The 25646-nt window shown below is 38.4% G+C and overlaps 1 protein-coding gene across 2 annotated transcripts; it reads left to right on the top strand.

Moving 5' to 3' along the window:
• LARP7 (La ribonucleoprotein 7, transcriptional regulator) lies at positions 1 to 25041 on the top strand. Of its 2 annotated transcripts, none has more exons than XM_048509251.1 (13): positions 1 to 327; positions 3508 to 3721; positions 4392 to 4492; positions 4995 to 5078; positions 6733 to 6897; positions 7912 to 8020; positions 8760 to 9131; positions 9670 to 9802; positions 14915 to 15072; positions 15965 to 16086; positions 17258 to 17417; positions 19504 to 19595; positions 24671 to 25041. In XM_048509251.1, the coding sequence occupies exons 2-13, from the start codon at positions 3508 to 3510 to the stop codon at positions 24749 to 24751; spliced, it is 1791 nt and encodes a 596-aa protein (XP_048365208.1). In that variant the 5' UTR covers positions 1 to 327; the 3' UTR covers positions 24752 to 25041. The 2 variants fall into 2 exon arrangements, with proteins under 2 accessions (XP_048365208.1, XP_048365209.1); XM_048509252.1 differs by having other exon boundaries at positions 3 to 327; positions 15968 to 16086.
• Positions 25042 to 25646: the final 605 nt, after the last annotated feature.

Consider the following 25646-nt stretch of genomic DNA (forward strand, 5'->3'; position numbering starts at 1 on the left):
ATAGAGATGAAAGCATAGAACGATACCGTTGTGAGCAACGGCGGGGTCCCATTTTGAACGGAAGTTTAGAATTTGTGTCACTCTAGGGTCCCCCACTTTATTTCAATGAAAGCCACAATAGACACCGAGAAAAATAACGCTCCATCATTTTTATACTACTGTGTGCGCCTGCGCGGAAGCGAGCGCCGGTTTCCAAGCGACCAATAGATCCGATGAAGAATCGCGCGAGAATTCAATACTGGAAAGACGGAGGAGGAAGCCGCGCGAGTGTGGTCGAGTGGTTACTTCAACGTGACGTTGGCTTGACTCGCTGAGCCGTGGCGTCAGGTCAGTCACGGGAGAAGAACTATGCAGAAGGGTGGATGAGTGAAGTGGCTGTTAAAAATGGGCGGGGGGGGGAAGTTGGCACTTTTAAACCCTTTTTATTCCTTGAAACGCTTGTTTGAAGCTAAATTTAGGCTGCGCATGCGTTAACCGTTGCTAAGCAACGGAGAATGTTGGGAAACTGCGACCTAAGGCAGTTTTTGACGGGGGAGGGGCGGCAGAATCGAGCTCTGAGACTTACTCCGGCTGCCGTCGCTCACCTGGTGTCGGGAAAGATGCATTGGCATTTATACCAGAGAGACATTATTATTTAATTTTGTTTAACACCACAGCTTCCAGTTCTTTAGCTGATTATTGACCACCAGCAGCAGCAGCGTTGTTGTTGTTATTATTCTGAAGACATTAAAACAGAGAGATATACAGCAGAGTGTTTTTTTGTTTTTTAAAGATGCAACTATATGCTTCTAGTTTGTTTCTAAATAATGTTGGTTGGTTCTCATGGAAACCATTATTGTGTTTTTTAAAAAATTATTATTATTATTTTGGGTTGGACTGACATGGTTGGGTTGATCAGTTCAAAAATTACATTGTCTCCCACACTTTTAAAAGCAAGAGTCTATAAAGAATTATGAAAGGAGAAGGAAAGTCTGAGATGAGGCTGATATTCCTTTTCTCCATGTTTGAGGGTGGGGTCTAATCTGTGATCCAAAAGGACACTGGATGAGATCAAAATAGAATAACTATTCATCGCTTTTGGCTATGATCAAGTGTAGTGTGAATAACTGTTCCAGTACCCAGGGCTGGTCCATAAAGATCCCACTTACCACAGTGTTTAAGAAAATTATGATATGGAATATGTTCTGGAAAGGAGAGGCTCTTGAAAAACGTGCAGGTAGCAGCAGTATGATAACCATATCAGTTCTATCCCAGAGAGCTGCAGAACTCTATGGTTTTATGTTATTGTTGCTTATAAAGTGTTATCAGTGTACATGTGGTCTTATGGGTTTATTTATTTAAGCACACTGTTTTCATCAGTTTTTCCACCCAAGCGCAAAATACTAAAAACACATCACAATGTAACAGAAGGATTACAGGCCAAAACTAGAGCAACACTTTAACTACTTGAATGGAAGACTACATTCCTGTGGTGTTTAGTAAAATCACCTTTAACTGAATGCAGAACTTACATTGAAAAGATTTTTACTGCTCTGAAGAAGTCCCTAAGTGATAGAGCTAGCCATGAAACACAGTAACGGCATTGACTACTACTATCAAGATGGTGCTGGGTTTTTTCCCTGTCAAATCACAGCTGACTTCTGGTAACCCCATGGGACTTTCAAAGCAAGAGACGTTTAGAGGTGGTTTGCTATTGTCTACCTCCACATGATGACCCTAGTATTCCTAGGTAGTCTCCCTTTCAAATACTAACCAGGGCTGACCCTTTTGGCTTTTGAGATCTGACAAGATTGGCTAGCCTGGGCTAACAAAGACAGGGCTATATGTTGCCATCTGTCTAATCCGCCAATGGCCATAGCACATTAAGTTTAGTTTCTGGTTAGGTGCATGTAGGAGAAGACAATCCTTTGGGTATAGTCAGCCCAAACAAGATCAAAAACAGTATTTTGAATTATGCCCAGAAACAAATTGACAGCTCATATTGTTGGATGAGATAGGCATTATCTTTTCAGTTAGCGCCGGATAAGAGGCAGCCGCATTTGAAACTAATTAAAGTTTGCAGACATCATGAAACTGAGCCACAGGGAAAGCAGTCCCATTCTTTTGTCACTAAGTGTGAATCACCTTGAAGGTAGATGAAGGCAGTGACCAGCACCTTACTTTTGATAGTGGATTCTGTAACTTATTCATGTAATAACCACTGAATTGACAATTCTAAGTGGGGTGATTTACCCTTTGTTGCACTTCTGTTCAAAAGAGAGAATGTTGACTTGCTTATCTTTGAGCTATAATCAGATACTTGTTAGCCTTAATCAGTTTGAACGTCAGCTTAAAGCAGGAGTAGAGATTCTTGTAAGAGAGCCAAGCATTTTCAGGACAAGCATTACCCTATTTCCATTTTTATTTACTCCAGCTGTGTAATTCTACTCCAGGAGGCTTCTCTTTCTAGTGTGTTGCGTGACTTGCACTTGTCAACAGGAAGAGAATTTGTTGGGGTAATAGTTATGTGAAGAATTTATTCTTGTTGCCAAGTAATCTTTGAGTTGCTTGCGTCTACAGAAGGCCTTATGAAGGGTAGTGTCAGAATCATTAGAATTAAGAGTATACTGCTCTCCTACCTTGTGAAGTACAATGTGCTTTGTACAAAAGGTTTTGAATTCATGACTCTTGGTTCATGAGTTATAACTCAAAATAGAAAAAGGTAGGAAAAATTAGCTTTGACTGTTTTGATGGCATCGTAAAAGGCGTTAACCAAAAATCAGAATAGGTTCACATCAAATCATGAATATGTAACTCAGACTTTTCAGAAAAACGATAAAGATATTTTAAAATGTGCCACCTTACCCGATACCAACATCTGGTCTGGCCTGTTACATTTTTTATTTTTAAAATGTGGACCTATGGAATCTTCAGGACCTTCATTTTCATTTAAGTGGATAATGAATTCAAGAAATGTAAGTGCTGTAAACTTTATTTTGTTTAATGGTTTGATATTTCCATATATGATACTGATTTGTACCAACCAGGGGTCTGCAACCTGGGGCTCTGCAGATGTTCATGAACTACAAATCCCATCAGCCCCTGCCAGCAAAACTTTTTCTGGTAGTCAAAGGTGGAGCACCAGTGGAAAAGCTGGTTGGATTCAACTCATTATGCTGCTGGGCTATTTACCAGTGTGTGCATGTATTGCCTGCCCATTACAGGAGTTAAATGAAACTTTTCTATAATACAATTTTAAGGGTTCTTTTTTGGTAAAAAAATTGATCCCTTAATATATAGGTAGCAGTTTGCCCAAAGCCATGCATTCATTATCCCTCCACTTCAGTTCCTCATTATCAGTACAATGAGGTATAATTGCCTACTTTATACAGTATGAGAGGACCAATTTCAGGGTTCTAGAATATTTTACCTGTTAATTGTATCTTAAAATGTGTCTGTTATAATGTTTCAGTGGACCACTTCATGTATTTCTGGGGCTACATTTCATAATGTTACATTAAATTTCAGATGACAGTTACAGGAATGGAGACTGACACTGTAAGAAGCAAAGTTGTCGAGAAAGAAACCACTGAACAGCAAAAGGAACGTGACAAAAAGAAAAGGTCTAGAGTTAAACAGGTGCTTTCAGATATAGCAAAGCAAGTGGACTTCTGGTTTGGCGATGTCAATCTCCACAAAGACAGGTTTCTTCGAGAACAAATAGAAAAGTCTAGAGATGGTTGTAAGTTTTTACTTTCATACACTCACTCAACTATGGACTAAGTCTTCTTGAACCCAGTGGGAGTTCTGAATAAACATATTTAAGATTGGGGTGTTGTGTGGTTTCCAGGCTGTATGGCTGTGTTCTAGTAACATTTTCTCCTGACGTTTTGTCTGTAACTGTGGCTGTATCTGTGGCTGGCATCTTCAGCCCGTGAACCACACAACACCCCAATGACTCCGGCCGTGAAAGCCTTCGACAATATATTTAAGATTGCAATGTAAACTAGGGGAGAGAATTCTTATTTATTTCTGCATGTTAAAGGTAAATATAGAGGTTAAGGTAGTCCCCTGTGCAAGCATCTGGTCATTACTGACCCATGAGGTAATGTCACATCATGATGTTTCCAAGGGGTGGTTTGTCATTGCTTTCCTTAGCTGTCTACACTTTACCCACACACATATATTGGGTATATATGTGTGGATTAGTGGGGTATTTATCAGGTGTTTGTCATTTTGTTGAGATTATTGTTTAGTTTTTGCTTTTTTGCGTAAATTGTGTTCCTTGGTGAAACTAAAATAGAGAGAACATTTTTAAGGACCATGTCCAAAAGTATGTATAGGAATATTTTTGTTGAATATGCTGTTAGTTATCAGGCTTCCTTTAATTCCAATTTTTGTTTTATTTGTAGATGTTGACATATCACTTCTAGTTTCTTTTAACAAAATGAAAAAATTAACTTCTGACCGAAAACTAATAGCACGAGCAGTTAAAAATTCATCTGTTGTAGAGGTGAGGATAAATCCTGTATATTTTTTCTTGTTTGAACGAGGGGCATTGTTTTATTTAGAAAGGAATATGCCATATCCCCGGAGATGTATTTGAAATGGCCAATAAAGTTGAGAGAGAGAGAGAGAGAGAGCGCAAAACTATGAACACAAGCATGGGACAAAAAAACAGCATAATACAGGATTCAGCAGCTTAAAATGAAATTCATGAATAGACTTTAGCCTAGAGGCAGATCATTTACATAGCGAGAAAGATGGAATCCCTTAGGCAAAGGCCTTCATAAAAAGATTATTTCATGTACCCCTAAAGGATGGTAAAAATGGTGCTGAGCGGGTTTCAGGGGGCAGGTATCACCACCCAAAAAACCCAGTCTTGGGTCACCACCCACTTGAATTGTACCAGTAGGGGCACAGAGAACAGAGCTTGGGAAGAGGATGCTAAGTTGCCAACTGGACAGTACTGAATACTGTCGAAAATGCTTTTCTGATTGGACTTTGTCTTACAGTTGGATTTAGAAGGAATTAGAATCAGACGAAGACAACCCCTGGGTGAGCAACCTAAAGATGTGGATGGTCGTACAGTATATGTGGTAAGATATCCCTAGAATTCTGAATACCTAATTACTGCTGAATTTTTGTCATTTTTTAAAATTAATTTTGACTGTTGAAAGCTCATACCTCAAAAATCTTGTTTGTCTCGACTCTAGCTGTTCTCCGTGTTGGAGCTCTGTCACTTGCAGCAGATTGCTAGAAAACTAAGTGTGGGGTATATTGTAGTCTTTGAAGCAAGGTCCAGTGAAAAAGTGGGATTTTCCAAATTTCACAAACACTTGGCACACAATACATCCATTAATTGTATGTCTTGTGTCATTTGATTGAATTTTCCAAAACAACAAAAGGATTAATAACTTGAAATATCCCATAGTTGTTAGGGTGCTTCTAATTCAGTCAGTATCCAAAGAGGGAAGGGATTGTTTTGAGGGACAAAAGAGAAAATCCTGATCATAATCTGTGTGAAAAAGGAACAATCATATGGCAGTTTGTCCTTAGTATGGTGTAAGGACAAGCTTCTAAGATTTTACCTCAGGATAAATATATAGATTAAGCTATCTAGAGGTGAAGGAATTCTCATAACTGTAGCATCAGGAGGCGCAAAGAACTAACTGAAATTATAAATTTTAAATATTTCAGTAAATTAAGTTACTTGTAACCTCTTACCAGGGTCTGAGAAATGTGTCTAGATCTTGTAAGAGTGTCTAAGCTGAAACCGCAATATCTCTCTGTAAATAACTGCTTGATTTTGAAACTTACCTGTTTTCTCTTTTTGACAGCGCCAAATAACTTAGTTTTAATAAAATTTTCTCGTTCCTTTTAGCTAAGGGTGGGACAGTGTTTATACGTCTATATAATATCACTTACATATTATGCTCAGAAAGTAAGGGTTACTCACATTCAGAGGGGACAGATTGATTATCTTTTGGAGGGAAGCATTTCCTCAGTGCATAGAGTCATCGCAGAACTCATGAGCTGGAAAATAGTCCACATATGTCATAGCTGAAGGACATAAATTTTATCCTTTGATTGTATTGCTAGGATATAGGTAGTTCATGTGACAGGATGCTGTCTATTGATAAAGCAAATAAAACTATTCTGTTAATTTAATTACATTTCCTTCAGAGTTGTGATGTGGGGCAGAAAATTTTCCAACCCACTTGTGTATTTATATAATTATTGTGTTTTAAATCAGCAACGTGAGGTGAGCTAAAAGTGGAATATGAAATATGAATGAACCACAATGTTTGTATTTGGTGAATTTGAACCAGAAAATTTTCTGATTCAAATTTTCTTGGAAAATCCATATTACTGCTTGAAGAAGTTATAGTTAGAAGTAGATCCCAGTGTTCCTAATTAGCCACTATTGATGTGTTTGTTCACCATTTATGTATCATCTACAGAAATTAATCAAAAATTATTTTTGTCTGAAAACCTTAGAGAAGCCTTAGTATATGGTGTGTGGCAATTACTTGTTGTAAAATGAAGAAGGCTGAAGGATGTGTTGGTTGATGTATAAATAATGGCTCTGTACCAGGAGGTACTGATAACTATTTGAGAGATACAGTATTGTATGTGAATTCAGTAATCCTATACTTTTTGTTTCCATTATTTGCTTTGATTGTTTTTCAATGGTTATATGTGTCTTTTTTGTTTTGGGATTTTTTAAAAGTTTTATTCATTTTTCTTTAGGAGTTGCTTCCTAAAAATGTCAATCACAGCTGGATTGAACGGGTATTTGGGAAATGTGGCAATGTAGTTTATATCAGCATTCCACGTTATAAGACTACTGGGGACCCAAAGGGATTTGCATTTGTTGAATTTGAAACGAAAGAACAAGCAGAAAAGGCAATTGAGGTAAGCTGAGGACATTTCAAAAGGCTGGATTTTTGTGTAGAATTTTCTTCTACATCTTTGTGTTTATTTGCATTTATTTATGTGCTGTTATTATCTCTGGTGGTGGCCCGATGTGGCTTAGAACACTGCTCTCCTTTCCTCCATTTTTCCACAACAACCATGTGACATAGAGTTAGGCTGTGAGAATGTGACTAGCCCAAAGTCACTCAGTGAGCTTTTGTGGTCAAGTGAGGATTCAAACCCAGGTCTTCCAGGATCCTAGATTTGACATTGTTCTCTGCTGTACCATACCGACTTTCTTTGCAGTTCTATTTCAAATGATTTGTAATTCATTGTGACTGTAATATGGTTTAAGTTATGCATCTGCGACATGAACACTGAACACAACAGCCTTCAACAAGTTTTTAGTTTTCATAGTAATGGGTTGAAAACATGCAGGCAATGACTATTGAAAACTTAAAATTGAATTGCAGTAAATAAGGGTAAGATTTTTATTTTGCTGTTAGTATACCATGTATTCTTTCCACTTACTCCAAGCCTCATGCCATAATCCTCACCGAAAAAAATTTGCAGCCTAATACCTCACATGTTTACTTGTAAGTCCCAGTAACAGTCTCTTTTGAAAATTTGCAATTTGCCTGCAAATTAAAATTTTTAAGTAAGTATGTTGGTTTCATTTTCATGGTTTATTCTAAGGGAAGGGGAACTTATGTACAGAATGTGAATATTGAAAAAATCTACACATGGCAAGCACAGTTCAGTTTTCCAATGACCATAAGACAGTTTCATCAGTGTCACGATTTGATTATTTAAGTGAAGCACAGCTCAAAGCACCTTGCAGATGGCTCTTTGCCTCATTGTGATCTTCTAGTCATCAAGAAGAACATTCTTTGTAGTATTTTCCATCTATTAAGTTCTAGCTGTGAAATCAAATAGATTTTCCTTAATGTGAATGGAATTTTGTGGCATTAACTAGTAGGTGGTAATTTAACCTGTTTGATTTCTACATTTAAGTTCTTGAATAACCCACCTGAAGATGCACCAAGAAGACCTGGGATGTTCCCCAAAACAGTTAAAAACAAGCCTGTTCCTGCATTGACAGCTAGTGATTCTAGTGTTGTTGGTAAGTTAACTGGTATTTTGTCTCTCGCCGTTCCATCTTCTGATTGTTCTCATTAATTCTGTTTAACCAGTATTAGTATTATTTGTTCTATGTCCCAGTTTTGTAGATTTTCCTGTAGATATTGTCTGTACCTGTTAAATTCCAGATATCATAGATGATGAATACCACTGTGAATTAAGTGTCTGCGCAGGTTTTTAGGAGATCTTTAGAATAGAAGAATTAACTTTCTTTAATTGCCCTTTTAAAGCTTTAATTTTTTTTCACTCTGTAGTCAGATATGTAAAGTGATGTGCAAACCACTGAAATCATAAGCACTTGCTTCTAGCTTTCCCATTGAGCCCAAGGAGTTTAAACCCATCCTAATTTGAAATACCTGTGGATCATGACCATGGCATTCTAGAGTTACAGTGAAAAATCCCAGAGAGGTAGGCATGTAGTCTGTTGCAGCATGAACGTCAGAATCTTGTAACACCTTAAAGGACCAAAACCTGTTTACTTAGTACTGCAGGATCTCTCCTCAGGATTATAAATGTCAATGTTTCTTGAGACATAGCTTCTTTTCATTACTTTTGGGGGGTGCCTGTTAATTTAAAAAGAAATGTGCAATCCCACACAGAGTAAATGTCTGTATTAAACTGATACTAATTTAAGTATGTACTATGTTGAGGAGTTAACCCAGATCAGTTAATCTAGCTTTTGATTATAAGTGTAAATGAACTAAATTCTTCAACTTATGCAGAAGAAAAGAAAAAGAAAAAGAAGAAGAAATCCAAAACAAAGAAGGAAAGTAGCCAGCCAGCAACTGTGGATACAAAAGACTCAAGCATGGACACTGCTTCAGAACATGCAGGCAGATCAAAGAGACATAGAACAACATCAGAAAGCTCTGAAATGGAAGCATCAGAGGCCCAGTGGCATTCTTCAAAAAGAGAGAAAAAGAGAACAGATAGAACAGAAAGCTCAGGGTCCGGAGATAGCAGGCCGGGCAAGAGGAAGCGCAGCCATTCTGGGGATGTGGAGGTGTCCGTTGTAAAGGTAAAGAAGACAACTCAAAAAGACAACATACATTCTGCCGGAGAGGGATCTACAGAAGGTCCAGAGGATTCCAAGGGTAAGGTTGGATTATTCTTCTTCCTATTCAACTGAATTTCTGTTATGCAGAGAGCATAATTTTATTACTGAATTATTGAGGACGGTGTTTAAAGAAATGCAGGAGAATAGTGGCATAAAGGTATTTTGAGTTAACTGGAGGATTTGGACTCACACCAAGAAACTAATTTTAATTAATTAATTAATTAATTAATTGGTTAATTAATTAATTAATATCATTTCCTCTTTGGAAAGTGCTTCAAAAGCAGAGGCATTGTGCAAATAAGGGATTGTAAAGTTCCAGAGCCATCCTATGCAGAGTCCAGTGAAATCAATGAGGTCCGACTGGAGTAGCTTTGCAGCGTGTGTGGTGGTGGGGTGTATGTGTGTGCCCGTAGCTTCCATTTGTTATTCCAAATCTAAAATAAACCAGCAGTGCATATGAAGGTTGAATGTTTGTTCCCCAGATTCCAACTGCTATTTCAGCACTTCATATACAAATTTAAAGCACTAAAACTAAGGATAGATTTGTTTTCCGTTTCATTTTGCTTTCCATTTAGAACTTTCCACTGAAGAAGAGAGGGAGAGTAAGAAAGATACCTCTCTTTCAAAATCCAAAAGGAAGCACAAGAAAAAACATAAGGAACGGCACAAGATGGGAGAAGAGGTCATTCCACTGAGAGTGCTTACAAAGTATGTGGAGTTTAAAGCATGTGTGACATTCATCCTGAATTCTGTATCTGACAGTAAAACATTACACTGTGAGTCTATAATTGTCCGTGGCTAAGTGATTATCTGTTTGTTTGACCAGCTAGCTGCTATTCTGAGATCAGCAAACCCAATGCCACTCCCCAGATTTGAGTTTGTATCTATAAGGGGAAGTGTTTGCAGAATTCTGGCAGTTGATCATCTGTGTAATCATGATGAAAACATATCACTGATAGCAGTCCTCATAGCTGAGGATAACAGGCTTTATGGCTGATGCTTATCAATACATAGAAATTGAAGAAAACTAAAAAGGCGACATCTCTGAAATGCTGTTGATTAATACAAACCAAAATGACACAAAATCTTGACAATAGAATGCAAGTTTTTGCATTCCCCAGAATTCTTTTATAGGCTGAATATTAAGGTCTTGGGGGGGGGGGATGATGAGTTGCAGGTTATGATCTTTAGACTTTGACATTAGGGTAGCCAAAACTATTTTCCCACCCCCAAATTTAGGAAATCTCTAGATGGTTTTTCTTTGAACTCCCCCCCCCTCAACCCTATCCCTAGTATTATTTTAAGCCAAGCTGTTTTCTGGAAAGAAAGTTTGTTGGAGGACATGAACTATGCCTTTCTTAGGAGCATGGGGTTTTCTGTATTCTATCCACTTGGATTCAGGGCTAGAGATCTCAGAGCAGTCAGTTTACAAAGCAGTTGTGTGCCACTAGTGCTTGACTGCTTCAGTTTAGGATTAGGTGAGCAAGAAGCTTTTGACTTTCCTGTGAGTTTAGGAGCCACTGGCTGTTGTGACTGTGGACAGAAGTTCTCATTTTTTGTGTTTCAGGAGAATGGAAGGAAAGATTCTTCATGAGGTACTCCACTGACAGTATCTAAACTTAATATTTTAGGAGTATGGTATATATCAGTCTTGTCTTCTACTGTGGCCTGTATTTTAACAACCAATTTTCCACCACGAATTGAAAGCACTTTTGCTGACCATATTTATTTATGTTTAGGGATTTATTCACTTATAGGCCCTTTGGGTCCCTAATAAAGGAGAAAAACAATATCATTCTTGTGTCTGTTTTCTCCTGACAACAACAACCTTGTGAGGTAGGTTAGAGTGAGAAAGATAGTGACTAGCCCAAGGTTGCCCAGTGAGTTTCTGTGGCAGAGTAACATATGAAACTAGATCTCCCAGATCCCAGTCTTACATACTAATTACCACACAGGCAACAACAATCAAAAAGCGATCTTAATCTGTTCTTTATGAAAACAGTTGTTTCTTTGCTGATTGCGAATTGCTGAGAGGAAATGGAAATATTTGCTTTCACAATTTTCAGCTGTTAAATAAGCCTACTGATGTGTCACAGTAGCATATTTACTTCTGCATTATCCTTTTTAGAGCAGGGTGAAGGCAGTTTGATAGTCTAGAATTTGTAGCCATAAGGAGCATTGTTCCCAACCCTAGCCCTCACCCCTTTGTAAGCATCACATTACACAAAGTATCAGATCTGTTTTTTATTACGCAACTGGAATACATTTGCAAACCCTAGAATAGTGATAGTTGTTACTTGATAGTGCTCAGTCACTCTTAGTCTGATTTTTAGCTGTGGGGGAAAGGCAAGAGAAATAAAGGGTGAATGTGAGGAATTAATTGACAAGCTATCCAATCATGCCCACCTATGCATGCGTCTTAAAGCATGTCTATATGAAACTGTCATTAAGTGTTCATGGAAAGTTGATCCTTTCATGTTGTATCCCAGTGGTTTCCACTGTTTTTGTTTTTATCCATTACCATGCATATTTATCCATTACCATCCATGTCGAAATGCTAAGCTTTGACTCTATCATGGGCCTTTTCGTACCTATTTTGGGCAGTTTTATGAATCATTTACTCATGTATTTTGTACATACTGTGTGCATCATAGTTTCTATAAATAGTAACTACCAAAATGAAGAAAAGGGAAAATAATTAAGCTTAACGCAATGAAATTAATTAAGCTAACACAATGAAACACTTGGTTGTTGCACTTTATCAACTCTTGATACTAATACAAAAACTTGATGGCAGTAAAAATCCCATGTCATATGCACAAATACTGAATACTGTTGTATGTCAAATGTTTGTCCAGAGAGTTGATATAACTTATGATCCATCACCATTGCTAAAGTGCAATTCCTGATTTTATGCCACAGAGTTGCATATTAGCAACAGTAAAGGAAAATAGCAAAAGTTCATATCTGATTTAGAAGTCCTTTTCTTGTGAACTGAAAAAAATTGTATTTTATTTTGGTCTGTTAAGCCTGTGCAACTGTTGAATTTCAGCCAACCACGTAATCTTGCCGGCATCTGCTTCCACATTAAAATATTCACCATTAGATTGTGGTTCAGGAATTCCACATGCAACAAATCTAGGTGGAGAGTTAAATAGGATATGCCATCACTAAAACATGAAAGCACTTTGTAAAAACATCAAAACAAGTACTTTCACATTAAAGTAGTGGGTGGTCCTTTATCATGAGATGAGAAATTCTGACTTGCTGTAAAAGACAAAATTTGGTATAAGATACTTTTTAAAATAATTCACCTGGAATTTTGCATAAATATTTTTGTTAGCATAGAATTATGCCTAACGTTCTGACCTTTTGAATGAGCAACAACTTATAACACAATTGTAAAAAGCTTTTAAATATGCTGCATAGAGGGTTAACCCTTCACAGTTATAGTCCTCACACTCGGAAATTAGTCTCATTAAAATAAGTAAAATTTACTTCCAAATAAATATGTGTGAGTTAGGAATACTATTGAATTTTTAAAATTTATTATATTTGTAAGCTGCCCTTTCCCTTATGGGCAGCTTCCATCATATAAGATACAAAGTGAATTTATTGCACTCAAAAATAGTTTTTCACCATGGGAAAAAAAAGTTTAAAATGATTTCTTGCTGTGCTTTTGACAGTAGCTTAATTATTGTGAAGAAACTGCCTTTCTATAGAAGAACATAAAGATCTTATCTAATTAAAATAGGCTCTAGAAAAAAACTTGCTTTTACCTGTCAGGTTCTGGAGTTTGTGAAGATCTGGTTTGCATGCTGCTCAAAATATAACAAATGCTGCAACAAAATAAAACATTATTTTTGCAGTGATAATTTCTGAGTTTTTGAGCTTCGTAGTACAGACACATCTAAATTCCAAACAAAGCTTTAGTATTTTTATGTAGCAATCAGGATGGAGTTCATGGGTCACCTCTACTGAAACATGGAAGCACTTACCTTTTTGGTACCCACAGAAAGCACCTCCATGTTAAAGTAAAAGAGATCCACAAAATGCAGCATTTTTCAGTGTATGATGCTAGTGTATTTAGCATACTCCTATCCAGTGCACCATATCTAGCATGAGAAACGTTCATAGAAACAAACTGTACCCAAGAGAAAAAATTCCATTTTGCCTACTTGCCTTTCTCATTCCCCATAGTGTTCTCCACTTCAGTTTCCTTTAACTAACTGCTTTTTCAGGCTCCTATTTATATCATACCTTACCAAAGAGAGACACTGGCTTTTTTTCCTCAGTCATTAGATGGCCCTTTTGTTATTTAAAGACGTTTACTCTGAAATGCCGGTTCCTGGGTGGCACTGAATCTTTCTTTTTGAAGTCTGCAGTTGTTGATATCAGCAGTTAAAACTACTACTTCAGAGGTGGTCTCTCTCTTTCTCTTTCTCTCTCTCTTTTAATCCTGTATCAGGGTGTTTGATAGCCAGATAAGGTGACAATGACTCATTCTCACAACTGCACTATCCCCATTGTTTTTCTGTCAAGCAAAACTCTAGCTGTTTGCAGAACCATTTCCATGTTAGATTAACATAAAGAATAATTTACTTTCATGCCATGGTTTCTCCTCCGGTTCATTTGAACAGTGAGGAAGGTTCTTGTCTCTATAACTTTTGGAGACTTTAACTATTTCTACAGACATTTCTTTTTTAAAAAATTTAACGATGTAGTGCTTACTGTCTGCACAATTTGTGTTTTTTTTAATTAGAATTTGTGGGTCTTTCCAGAGAATATGAAATTGACAAGAGTGCATGGTCAAGTTCTTAACTCAGTTTGTTTAGTACTTGATTTTTATGTAGGGATCCTGAATGTTCATTCTTAGTGAATGTCATAATCGGTGCCTTGCTGGACCAGATCAAGCTCGGTCTGGTTCAGTGTTCTTTGCAAGAATTCTAGCAATCAGCAGGTTCTTGGTGGTGCTTGGCCAGTGGTCTGCTGGTAGACCAAAATGGTCCTAAATGAACTCTGCCCTAGTTTATGGTAACAATGCTTGAATGTTAACAAGCAATTCCACTTTCATTTATTTACAAACGTTCTAGGGCACAGCAATACTTTGACCTAACTTACTGCTTTTGTTTTGGGGGAGTTTCTTTCTAATCTGACAAGCTATGTAATAGGTTCTACAAAATATTCCGGCATTTTCAATACGGAAGCTCTGAATGAATGGATGAAGAGTTCTGTGGAATCTTAAAATATACATACTTGTAGATGACTGGGCAAGGCAATGGCAAATCATCCTGTACACATAATCTGGCTAGTAAACGTAATAATGTGACATCATCCCTTGGGTCTGTAATGACCCATTGTTTGCATAGGGGGCTACCATTACCTTTTACCGCAGAAGAGCTAGATCTAATGGAAGAGATTTCTTATTTTGACTCTTATGTTGTCTAAGAACAGCATAATGGAAAAACCTGTCCCAAATTATTATGTGGGAGGAGGTTTGTTTTAAAGTCACAACTGACTTATAGCGACCTTACAGGTTTTTCAAGGCAAGAGATATTCAGAGGTGGTTTGCCATTTCCTGCCTCTGTGTACAAAACGTGAACTTCCTCGTGGTCTCCCATGCAAATACTGACCAGGGCTGACCCTGCTTGTCAGATTGGGCTATCAAAGTCAGGGCCAGCCCAGAAAAGCTGTGGTGTTGTTCTACCGTTTCTCTCCATTTTACAGATTAACTTGTCTTGGATCATTTTAATGGAATATATTTGTAGGGTGTTGAAATGCTTTGCATTTATTTGTGGACCGTATCCCGATTTTCTACAGGAGTGAATGGATGCAGCTGAAGCAAGAGTACTTGGCTCTACAGAAGGCCAGCATGTCATCTTTAAAAAAAGCAATGGCCCAAATAAAAACCATGACTGTGGAGGAAATGGAAGCCGAGGACTGTAAACCAATCAAGACTGAAACAAACAATGGAAAATGTAAAGATTATCATGAGGTTCTTCATGGCTTATGTTTGGTGTCTTTAAAGGCCAACATGCAGGTAGACACAGGCAGAGGCAGAGAGGCAAACGAAATTTGAATATTCCCCTGAAAATTTTGCGCAAAGCAAAATTATTTTGCTGTAATAAACATGTTATCACTATATAAAAATGTAATAACAAAAATATGATCTTCAGGATCGCTCAATACGTACATTACACTTCTGCCATAATATTTGTTCTTACTTTATTTCTGTTAACTGATTAATTCAGCCAGAGGACAGAATGTATATGATCTAGTTGCAAGAATTAATACTGAAAATAATACAGCACAGTAATTTCATTATCAACCACTACCATGCACATTTAATTGTGCCTCCTTCCATCTTCCTCTGTTTTTCTTTCTTGTTCCCCATTCTCTGACAACGGCTTGATAGAAGGACTGTGTTGAGATGTGGGAAGGTATATAGTGTTGGCTTTGGTATTGCTAACCATCTGTGGAATGTTAGATTTAGGTTTTGGCATTGTAATTGGTTTTATTGTACAGTTTTATTAAGCTACCCTGAGCCCAACTCCGGTTGAAAAACGGGCAGGGTATAAATTTAATTTAAAAAATAAATTGTGCACATAATAGCATTCCCATCCCTTTTGTTTTTAAAAGTGCTCCTCTGCCACCTCTGTAGTTGTTGTAACTATTGCTGTTCCTGATTGCTGTGTTTAACTATACACTTCCACCAGGAGCTTCGGCACTAGTAATCTATAGATTCCAGTCAGGGTTAGAGTAAACATGTTTGATAACCATTAGTATTGTTAAAAGCAATCTAATCTAAGAAATACTAAGCAAAGCCTTAGTTCATCGAGTCGTTAATAATCTCCTCTGTTTTGAATTAAGCAGCTACCTGTGCTGGTTCAGCCCCTGCTGAGAAAGCTCCCACAATGGGGCCCCAGTTTGAGAGTGGAGTAATTGTGAAGATCATTAGTCCTGAGCCTCTGCCTGGCAGGAAGCACATCAAGGTAATGCCTTTGTAACCCTCAGGGGAATTGTTGCCTTTTCCTAGGAAATCTTTTGTATCTGAATACCAATTTCAAGTGTCAACTCTTATTGCTGTCTAGGTGCAAACATTCCTTGAATATTTCCTGCTAATGGATGATTTAATTGAAGAATTGAGATGAGGAAATAAACAATCAAACAAAAAAGTTGTCAAGTGTTTAGTCATATAAAAGGGCTGTTGTAGAGAATTCACATTGTTATATTGACACAACTCTCCTTGGGATCTCCATGTTTCCGTTGTGACTTGACAGCACACAGTTATATTTTTGTAATTCTCTCTACCCTTTTCTTGTGACGCTGAAAGAGAGATGAACAGCAATGTTGTTGTTTTGACTTTGGTGTTATTTGGTATACAGAACAATATGGTTGATAAATGTTTAACATTAAATTAGACAACATTATTATGAAAGAACATGCTCAAATGCCTATTTGGGTAACCAAAGAAAGTTTCCCTGTCCATATCTGCTGTAATTCCCATCCACAACTCTTTTGTTTACCGACTGGATTGTCAACTTCAATGAAGGAAATAGAGCTACTCACGCAATTTGCATTCAAACTTTCTGTGATCAGAAGTTCAGGTGTTGACTTATTGTATGGAGAGGTACAGCATGCATGAGCGCACTTGACCCTGCTGCCGTGTGGTTGCTGTGATTGCTGAATCATCTGTATCATGAGAATGTGTGGAGGAAGGACTTGCAGGGATGCCTTTTGTCCATGATCGGCGTTGCTGTTTTCCAGATGTTACTGTTCCTAGGGAAAAGGTGTGCATGAAGGCACTTTGGCATATTTGTACAGTACAGGTGACGCAGCAATTGTGCGGGGGTTGGACCAGTATATTTGTGTCTGGACCAGTATATTTGGGTCTACTGTCTTTCTGTGCAGAGTGAGTCAACACACGGATGTACTGATACAATTTCAGGAGGGTAGATACGTTGGTCTACTGTAGAAGAGTTGAGGTGAGTAGCACCTTAGAGACCAACAAGACTTACGGATTATAGGGTTTGAAGAGTCATAGCTTCCTTCATTAAATACCATTGTTGCAATTCAGAAGCACTTTTTGGTATAAAAATGCTTTCGCAATTAGCACTGTAGATAAGCTCAGTGTTAATTGTTACTATGGTGTCTTTGTCACAGGACATATTAGCAGCATTGGCCGATGTTGCTTATGTTGACCTATTGGAAGGAGATAATGAATGTCATGCCCGTCTTAAAACTCCTGAAGATGCACAGACTGTACTAAAGTCACATAAAGAACTTCAGACTAAAAACAACTGGAAACTTGAAATCTTATCAGGTAAGTATTCTTGTTGAAGTTTCTACAGATTCAGTTATACCCTGTCTCAGAAAAAAAGATGTTAGTACGGTCAGTTGAGGTGCAGCAAGCAAGAAAATTGTATGCTTCCGTATTAGAATATAGTCCTGAAGGAATATGAGAATTATCATTCATTTTTACATGCTGCATTTGTAACAGTCATTGTTTTGTGCATTATTGATCATCGTACTTTGATACAAGAGCATTTATAGTTCATTGAACAACTATCACAGATAGCCTCTTGCAAACTGCAGGGCTGGATAGGCACTAGGACCCAGGCAAAGCATTCTTCAACAAAGAAAGTTTGACATGTTGAGGTCTGTGGTAGAGAAATATACAAGCCTATTAACATATTTTTCAGCGATGGATAGTAATTTGCACATTCTGCATCCATCACCTTGACATTTAGCACATATCCAAACTGACATTTCATGGCTTGAAAAATCTTCAAGAATTTTTTTAAACTAACTAGGGTTAGTTTAGACCCTAAACTAAATAGGGTTGCCATCTCTGGGTTGGGAAATATCTGGAGATTTTGGAGTTGGAGCCTGCGGAAGGCAGGGTTTGGAAGGGGTATATAATACTACAGAGTCCACATTCCAAAGCAGCCAATTTTTCCGGGTGATCTGATATCTGTTACCTGAAAATCAGTTATAATGGTGGGAGAGCTCCAGCCTCCACCTGGAGGTTGGCGTGCTAAATATAAGTCAGTGTGGTCTAGTGATTCAGGTGTTGGTCCATGGCCAGGGATCCAATCCTCATTCTTCCAGAAAACCACCTGAGTGTATGTGAGCCAATCACTCTTTGTAATCTATCTCACCAGGTGCTTGTGAGGATAAAACAAGGGGAGATCCGCATGCTCTGGCAAGGAGAAATTCACAGGGCCTTGAGCTCATTGAAAATAGGGCAAGGTTAACTTGTAATGATTATGTTACAGAAGCCTGGGAGTAGAACTCATACATGTTCCCTTGGTTGAAAAGCCTCACCTTTGATTTGGGACTACACATCACATTACGGGAATAATCAGTTGCCATCTGTTAAAGAACAGAGGCAGCAGGAGGCACCTCCCTCTTACCCAGTATGCAGCTCATGGATGGGGCTTTTCAATCTAGAGAACTGTGTGCACCAGTACACATCTATGCAGGGAACTGCTAAATTGAGTTTTAAACAGCCAAGTTAACAGTTTGAACACGCATATGCCAGTCCTGTACCTTTTTACGATTCAAATTAAGAAGTTCAGGTCGGACTTGGGCTTATAAAGTTCCTCTTACTACCACTGCTACCTTTTTATCCAGCAGGAGACCCAGGTCCAGAAGAACACTCATGCTATGAACCTGCTCCTTTGCAGAGGGTGCAACTTCATCTAGGGCAGGGGATGAGCCATTTCCAAAATCTGATCTTTTCCACATCAGTAGTACTTATATTTTTTTCAGGATTAAGTCTCAGCTTCTAGATCAGTGCTTCCCAGTCCTGAAAAGCAATCCAGAAGGATACCGTGATTGATGGTATCAGACGCCACTGAGAAGTCCTGGAAAATTAACAGGGTTACGCTCCCCCTATCCATCTCCTACTGCATGTCATCCACCAAGACCACCAAACCCATTTTAGTCCCATAACCAAGCCTGAAAATAGATTGGAAAGGATCTAAACAATCCACTTCATACAGAAGTGTCTGAGGTTGGCCCACCATCACTTATTCCGTTCCTCAAGAATGGTACATTTGATGCTGAATGGTAGTTATTCTGCTGTCTGGGGTCAAGAGTATGTTTCTTTTGGGCTGGAAGAACCTCTACTCACTTCAAGGCAGGAAAAAACGCCCCATCTCTCAGGGAGGCATTTACTGTCTCCCAGACTCAGTCCAGCAGCCCTTCTTGGCAGTTTAAACAGCAAGGAGGGGCAAGGGTCAGGCAAGCACGTGGTAGGGCCCCAACTTCCAAGGATCCTGTTTGTATCCTCAGACTGCACAGGACAAATAGACACTATAACAGACTATAAAACAGACAAGAAATGGCACACTTGAATATTTTCAGAATAATAATGGTGTATGTACTATTATGCTCGTGCTAAGGTGATAATGAACAAAGATATTGGCAGAAGATTTTGGTGGATCGGCAGGTTAAACTCAATCAACCACGAGAAAAGAAACGGGGCACACAAAAGGTAAGTTCCTTTGATTTATGTTTTCCAGAGAAGGGTTATAGCTTAGCAGGAGAGGATGCACATTGTCATGTATAAATTCCCAGCTTCAGTCTCCAGTTAAAAAATCTCGTGATGTATGTTCCTTTAACTAGGATTGCTCCCCTAGCACACCTGATGTTTATTAAACCTGGTGTTTTATCATGAGCTGGTTGTTGCTCTCTTGTAGTTCTTGTTCTCTGTGTACGTTCAGAGACTTTGTGTCTCCAGGGTTCTCTTTTAATTAAACTCTACTGCTGTCCTATGAACATGTCTGAGGATTGCTGTGTTTGCTGCAACTAAGAGACATTACAGTAGAAGTTTACTGTTACTAGGCTTTCTTTGATTATTTCATTTATCTTCTGCTTTTTTCCATACTGGAAGTCAATGTGTAACTTCAGTAAGCTGTTGTATCATCTGCCTTCCAACCTACTAAGGGACTTATGGGCTAGAGAAGCAGGGGTGTCCAACCTATGACACTCCAGATGTTCATGGACTATGGCCAGTGTGCCATGCTGGCAGGGGCTGATGGGAATTGTAGTCAACAAACATCTGGAGCACCATAGGTTGGTCATTGGTCTGATATAAGGAGGTTTCACATATTTTTGTTCGCTTTGAGAATACTCGTACTTATATACTTCCATGACCTCCACTCTTCAAACTAATCTATCAAATCAAAGCATCGTGATCTGTTGGCAGTGATTTTTCATCATATGCTGCCTCAAAATAGTCTGATCCTTTGTTTCAAGTGCTCCTTTAGAATGTTTTATTGACTACCATTGAGCAGCCAATAACTCAATGAATCCGAATGTCAAATAGAAGTAGCTTTATGGAGACTTTGTCAGGTTGAAGAAGCTTTATGAAGATGTTTCCATAACTAGCAAGATGGAAGCATTATAGAAGAGTGTAGGAAACTTTATAAATACAGTAGAGAAGTGTCCAGGGCCTGGAAACAAGTCTTTAAAAGATTTGGTGGCTTCCCTCATGAATTTTGAGGTCACAGAGCATTTTAACATAGTAAATTCTACTTTAATTAATGTGATTTGACTTTCTGTTCATAATGTTTGATCTTGAGAGTTGGTCAGAACATTCCAAAATGATTTTCCTTGGGTCATAAATCTTTATCAGTCTTGCATCCTATTGTTTCATTTTATTTACCTATTTGAATATATGCAACTGAAGCCTTACAGAGATCGGAACTTCCTTGGAGTTTTCTTTATAATGTTAATTCACTTCAGTAATATTTGCATAAACCACTTCAGTGCTAATGGTGGTACAAAGTCATGTAAATGGTGTTCTTGAATGCAAAGCTTGGTGAAGCTTCTGTCCTGAGGAACACCAATGTTGAGTTCCCCTGCTCCCCCCACCCCACCCCAAACCAGGAAAATGAAGTCAGTAACTCACAAGAGCCAATGCGTGTAGTGATCAGTGTCAGACCAGGATCTGGGAAATCCAGGTGTGAATCCTTCCTCTTCCATGGAAACTTGCTGGATGACCTTGGGTCAGTCATGCACTCAAAGCCTAACCTACCAGGGTGTCTGTGAGGATAAAATGGAGGAGAGGAGAACAATGTGGGTCCACATCATTGAGGAGAAAGGCAGGGTATAAATGGAAGTAAATAAATCAAATGAGTGGAAAGAAAAGCTGTACTTAGTGCAGTTCCTTGTGCCAGGCAAGGACTCTAACCACACACAGCACTTAATGAACAATGGGTTTGAGGTTCAGCTTTGCCCCATTTTCTGCATGTACATTTGTCCTAGGGGCACCCCACTAGGGAGCTATTAGCCCAAGAACTGGACTTTAGATTGGGAAGCAACGTAAGTCCACTTGGAGGGCAGAGTCCCCTAAACGCGGACTCCACGGTATATGGTGATCCTAACCTTATTTTGGCAATTCAAGGCTTTTAAATTGTCCTCATTTGTTGTTGGATTTGTGAATAAGGAACTAGAAAATGTAAATAAGGAACTGGAAACCAACTTCAGCCTCCTCTACAAATGCAAGAGAGTAGTACAGTTTCCTCCGTGTGTTATAAAATGAGAAAGGATTCCTTTTACTAGCTGCAGCGCAAAATAGCAGTACAACTCATCCATTTTTGTATTGTCGAAGGCTCATCCATTTTTCTTTGGAGTAGGATTTTGACCTTGGTCTTAGGGTGGAAATGGGAACTACAAGAATAAAACTGAGTCACCGGCTTGCAATAATATTTATTTATTTATTTATTTAATTTATTTCTTAAATTTATATATTTTATATACCGCCCGATCCCCGAAGGGCTGAACAGTTATGGTTAGGTTAGGTAATTTTTATTGTCCTAATTTTTTTAAAATAAAAAAGTTACTTCTAGTAGCATGTAGAACTTAAATTGCTAGTGGCTTGCTAATAACTGATCACTTTTGCATAATATACTTTCCCTAAAACTTGATACAAGCACTTCTCATAAGATTTATATTTAATCTACCATCTCATAGTCTGACCAAATTAGTTAATTTTAATACATTGGATTGTATGAAATGAACATTATTTCAATTCAGACTTCAAATGACTTTGAATTAGCCTCTATTTATATGTCCCTCTTTAATTGTTTTCTTAAAAGCAGATTTTCCATATATGCCAATGGAGATGATAATATCCAATCATTTCTATAACTTTGGTGATGACTATTCTCTAAAACTGAGTAGAGATGGGTGGGTAAAGAGATGTGAGAACTGCATTACTGGAAGAACAGACATTGCCCTCATATTTGTTTAAGAAGAAGAAGGGGAGTTTGGATTTATACCCCAACTTTCTGTCCTGTAAGGAGACTCAAGGTGGTTTACAAGCTCCTTTCCCTTCCTCTCCCTTCAACAGACATCTTGTGAAGTAGGTGGGGCTGGAAGTGTTCCGAAGAACTGTGACGAGCCCAAGGTCACCCAGCAGGAATGTAGGAGCGCGGAAACACATCTGGTTCACCAGATAAGCCTCTGCCACTCAGGCGGAGGAGTGGGGAGTCAAACCTGGTTCTCCAGATTAGAATCCACCTGCTCTTAACCATTACACCACGCTGGCTATGTATTTACTTTAAAAAATTACTTTTAAAAATCACTTTAAAAAATTAACAAGATCTGTCCTGGCTAGATTTACAGTATAATCTTGTGCTGGTTTTAATTAGTTGATTATTTTTTCACAGTCCAGTAGTAGGAAAGACTGATAACATACAGAACTCCTTGGTCAGCTTATCCTTAACTAAGGGAGGACTTGCAGATGTGTCATCATTGTCCATTGCATTGATCAGATTTTCAGGAAGAGAAATAGACTAGACTGATTTAAAAGATTGGGAAGACCTTCTGCTGTTCTAGTGAATAGGTTGAATGTTCATGGATATGACTGTGTGTGTATGTAAAATGCTGTCAAGTCACAGCCGACTTATGGGGACTCAAGAGGGTTTTCCAGGCAAGAGAGAAATGTAGGTGGTTCACCATTGTCATCCTCACCATTGTCATCCTCTGCACCTTGGTATTCCTTGGAGGTCTCCCATCTGAATGCAAACCAGGGCCAATCAGTATAATCTTTTGCCTGGAATGACCTCTCATATAATATTTTGCCTGGAACTGCATCCTGGTACGAATTTCAAATATGAAAGATTTCTGGACATAGGCATGGAAGAGATGTAGTTTACCAAATCAGAAAGGTGGTAATCTTTCCACAAATGATTCTCAAATTGTGTGACAGTTCTCATGGATGCAGAGGAAGCATTCTTCTCTCCTGTTGTGGATGAGGTTTGTCGGTTATCCTTTGAGCTTATTTTGAATTTCAGGTGCCCAGAATATCATATGTGAAAAAATACTGTGATCCTAGGGAAATAAAAGTTGAGGACTTGTTTGGGATAGGGTGGGCAAAGGCAGTAGAACGAAGCCAGATGAGCTTAACCCCAGTAACCACATTGGCTCACATTCTACATTTTTTGTATTAAATTTTCATAAGATCCTGTCCCCCTTTTCAGCTGTCTCCCAGATGATGTAATTGTGTTAGGGTTTTCGACAGTCTGCACACGAAGTGAAAATTCAAATGTGCATCAACCAATAGGAAAGCTGCTTTGTCTAAGTTACAGGAAATATCGATAGAATTGCACTGCATTATGCTTCCCATCTGGATATCAAGTCACTTTGTGAGTCTAAAAAAGTGGCTTCTTAATGTATTTTTCTTGCATCTCATCACTTGGCTGCAGCCCCATCATTTTTAAAGGCATGCCGCACTGTAAAACTTTGTGTTCAAGGGCTTTGAAAATGCTACATGAACATCTTCCACCAGGTTTTTTTTTAGGTAAATATCTTGAGAAGGAATGAATAGTTGATCTTGGGTGCTGTGTGGTTTCCAGGCTGTATGGCCGTGTTCTAGCTGTATGGCCGTGTTTGGTTTCCAGGCTGTATGGCCGTGTTTCCACACTCCTACATTCCTGCTGGGTGACCTTGGGCTAGTCACAGTTCTCTCAGAACTCTCTCAGCCCCACCTGCCTCACAAGGTGTCTATTGTGGGGAGAGGAAGGGAAAGGAGTTCATAAGCCACCTTGAGTATCCTTACAAGAGAGAAAGGTGGGCAAGAGAGAAAGGTGGCAGACGTTTCGCCTGCATCTGTGGCTGGCATCTTCAGAGGATCCTCTGAAGATGCCAGCCACAGATGCAGGCGAAATGTCAGGAGAGAATGCTGCTAGAACACGGCCATACAGCCCGGAAACCACACAGCACCCAAGTGATTCCGGCCGTGAAAGCCTTCGACAATACAGAGAATAGTTGATCATCTGTGGGTTAAAAAAATGCCTTGTTAATTAAGTGTTAAGATTTCTAACTGGGAAAGGTGCTGAATTGAGCACTTAAGTCCTATTATTCACATTCTGCCATTTAAATTCTATTGCAATAGGTGGTAATTAATCTTCACAGCAGGATCCTTTGCCTTTTTTGAAGGATTTAGTTGTAAATGTTGGCCTGATTTGTTAATTGTCCTCTTCTGTGACACTTGGTGAATTAAAATGACAGTATACTGTACTTAGGGGTCCCTTTTCACTTCCTTTTTTTTGTCTTCTGTAGCTAATTGCCAAAGCTGAAAAAATGCGACTGGCCAGGACTCAGGAGATAAGCAAGCACATCCGTTTCTCTGAAGATGAGTAAATGGGTCTGATTTTTACCTGTATGAAAAACTTTCAAAGTTACTCAACTATTCTTATGAAGAAAATCTATTTGCTTCATAATAATACCATAGGATACAAATAAGATTTCTCTTAACCCCAGTTCTAATCCAGTACACGGGATGAATTTGTATTGCTGCTTGGGGCTACTTTTGGGGGAATGTATGTTTTTTTCATCTCTTTTGTAATTTGCATTTTTATGAATTGCTGAAAAAGAGAACCAAATAAACATGTAGAATCCTTCAATAAACAAGTTTTATATTTGTTCCTGAATATGGGTATATTGGTGGTAAACAATTTCTATGTGCTTAGGTAAAGAGGTAACAAGAGGCTGGTAATTTATAAAGTAATAATTTGTATTCTGCAAACTGAGCAAATAAAATATATTCTGAAAGTAGAACCTTCTGTCAAATAATCAACATAGATGGGCCTTGTTTTTACCCTGTTCAAACAATCTCTTATCTCTGTAAGCAGTGCTTGATTTGCTAATTGATATTATCATGTTCTAAGGGTAAATGTGTTAGTATGACAGGCCTTAATCTTAGGCCTTCAGTATGCTCCCTGGTAACTTTTTAGAAGTTCATAATGCTTTTCTATCTACAGAGCATTCCAGTATTTAAGCTGATATAGCAGTAAGGATTGTACTTCAGTAAAGGGCTGATGCTGAAACATCTTGATTAGCCTTCCAGCTTGAGAAATATTCCCTAAGAAAAAGAGGTAGCTTTTCTTTGTGTTTGAAGATGTAATTTAAACTTCTCGGATCTGCTATAGCACTTAAACATGTAAGTAGTTGAGGCCAAGGTGTTCATGTGGTGACTTTGACTATTAACTATATTACAGTTGGAAGACTAATTAACTATATTACAGTTGGAAGACTA

The sequence above is a fragment of the Sphaerodactylus townsendi genome, linkage group LG10, assembly GCF_021028975.2.
Source record: "Sphaerodactylus townsendi isolate TG3544 linkage group LG10, MPM_Stown_v2.3, whole genome shotgun sequence".
Lineage (NCBI taxonomy): Eukaryota > Metazoa > Chordata > Lepidosauria > Squamata > Sphaerodactylidae > Sphaerodactylus > Sphaerodactylus townsendi.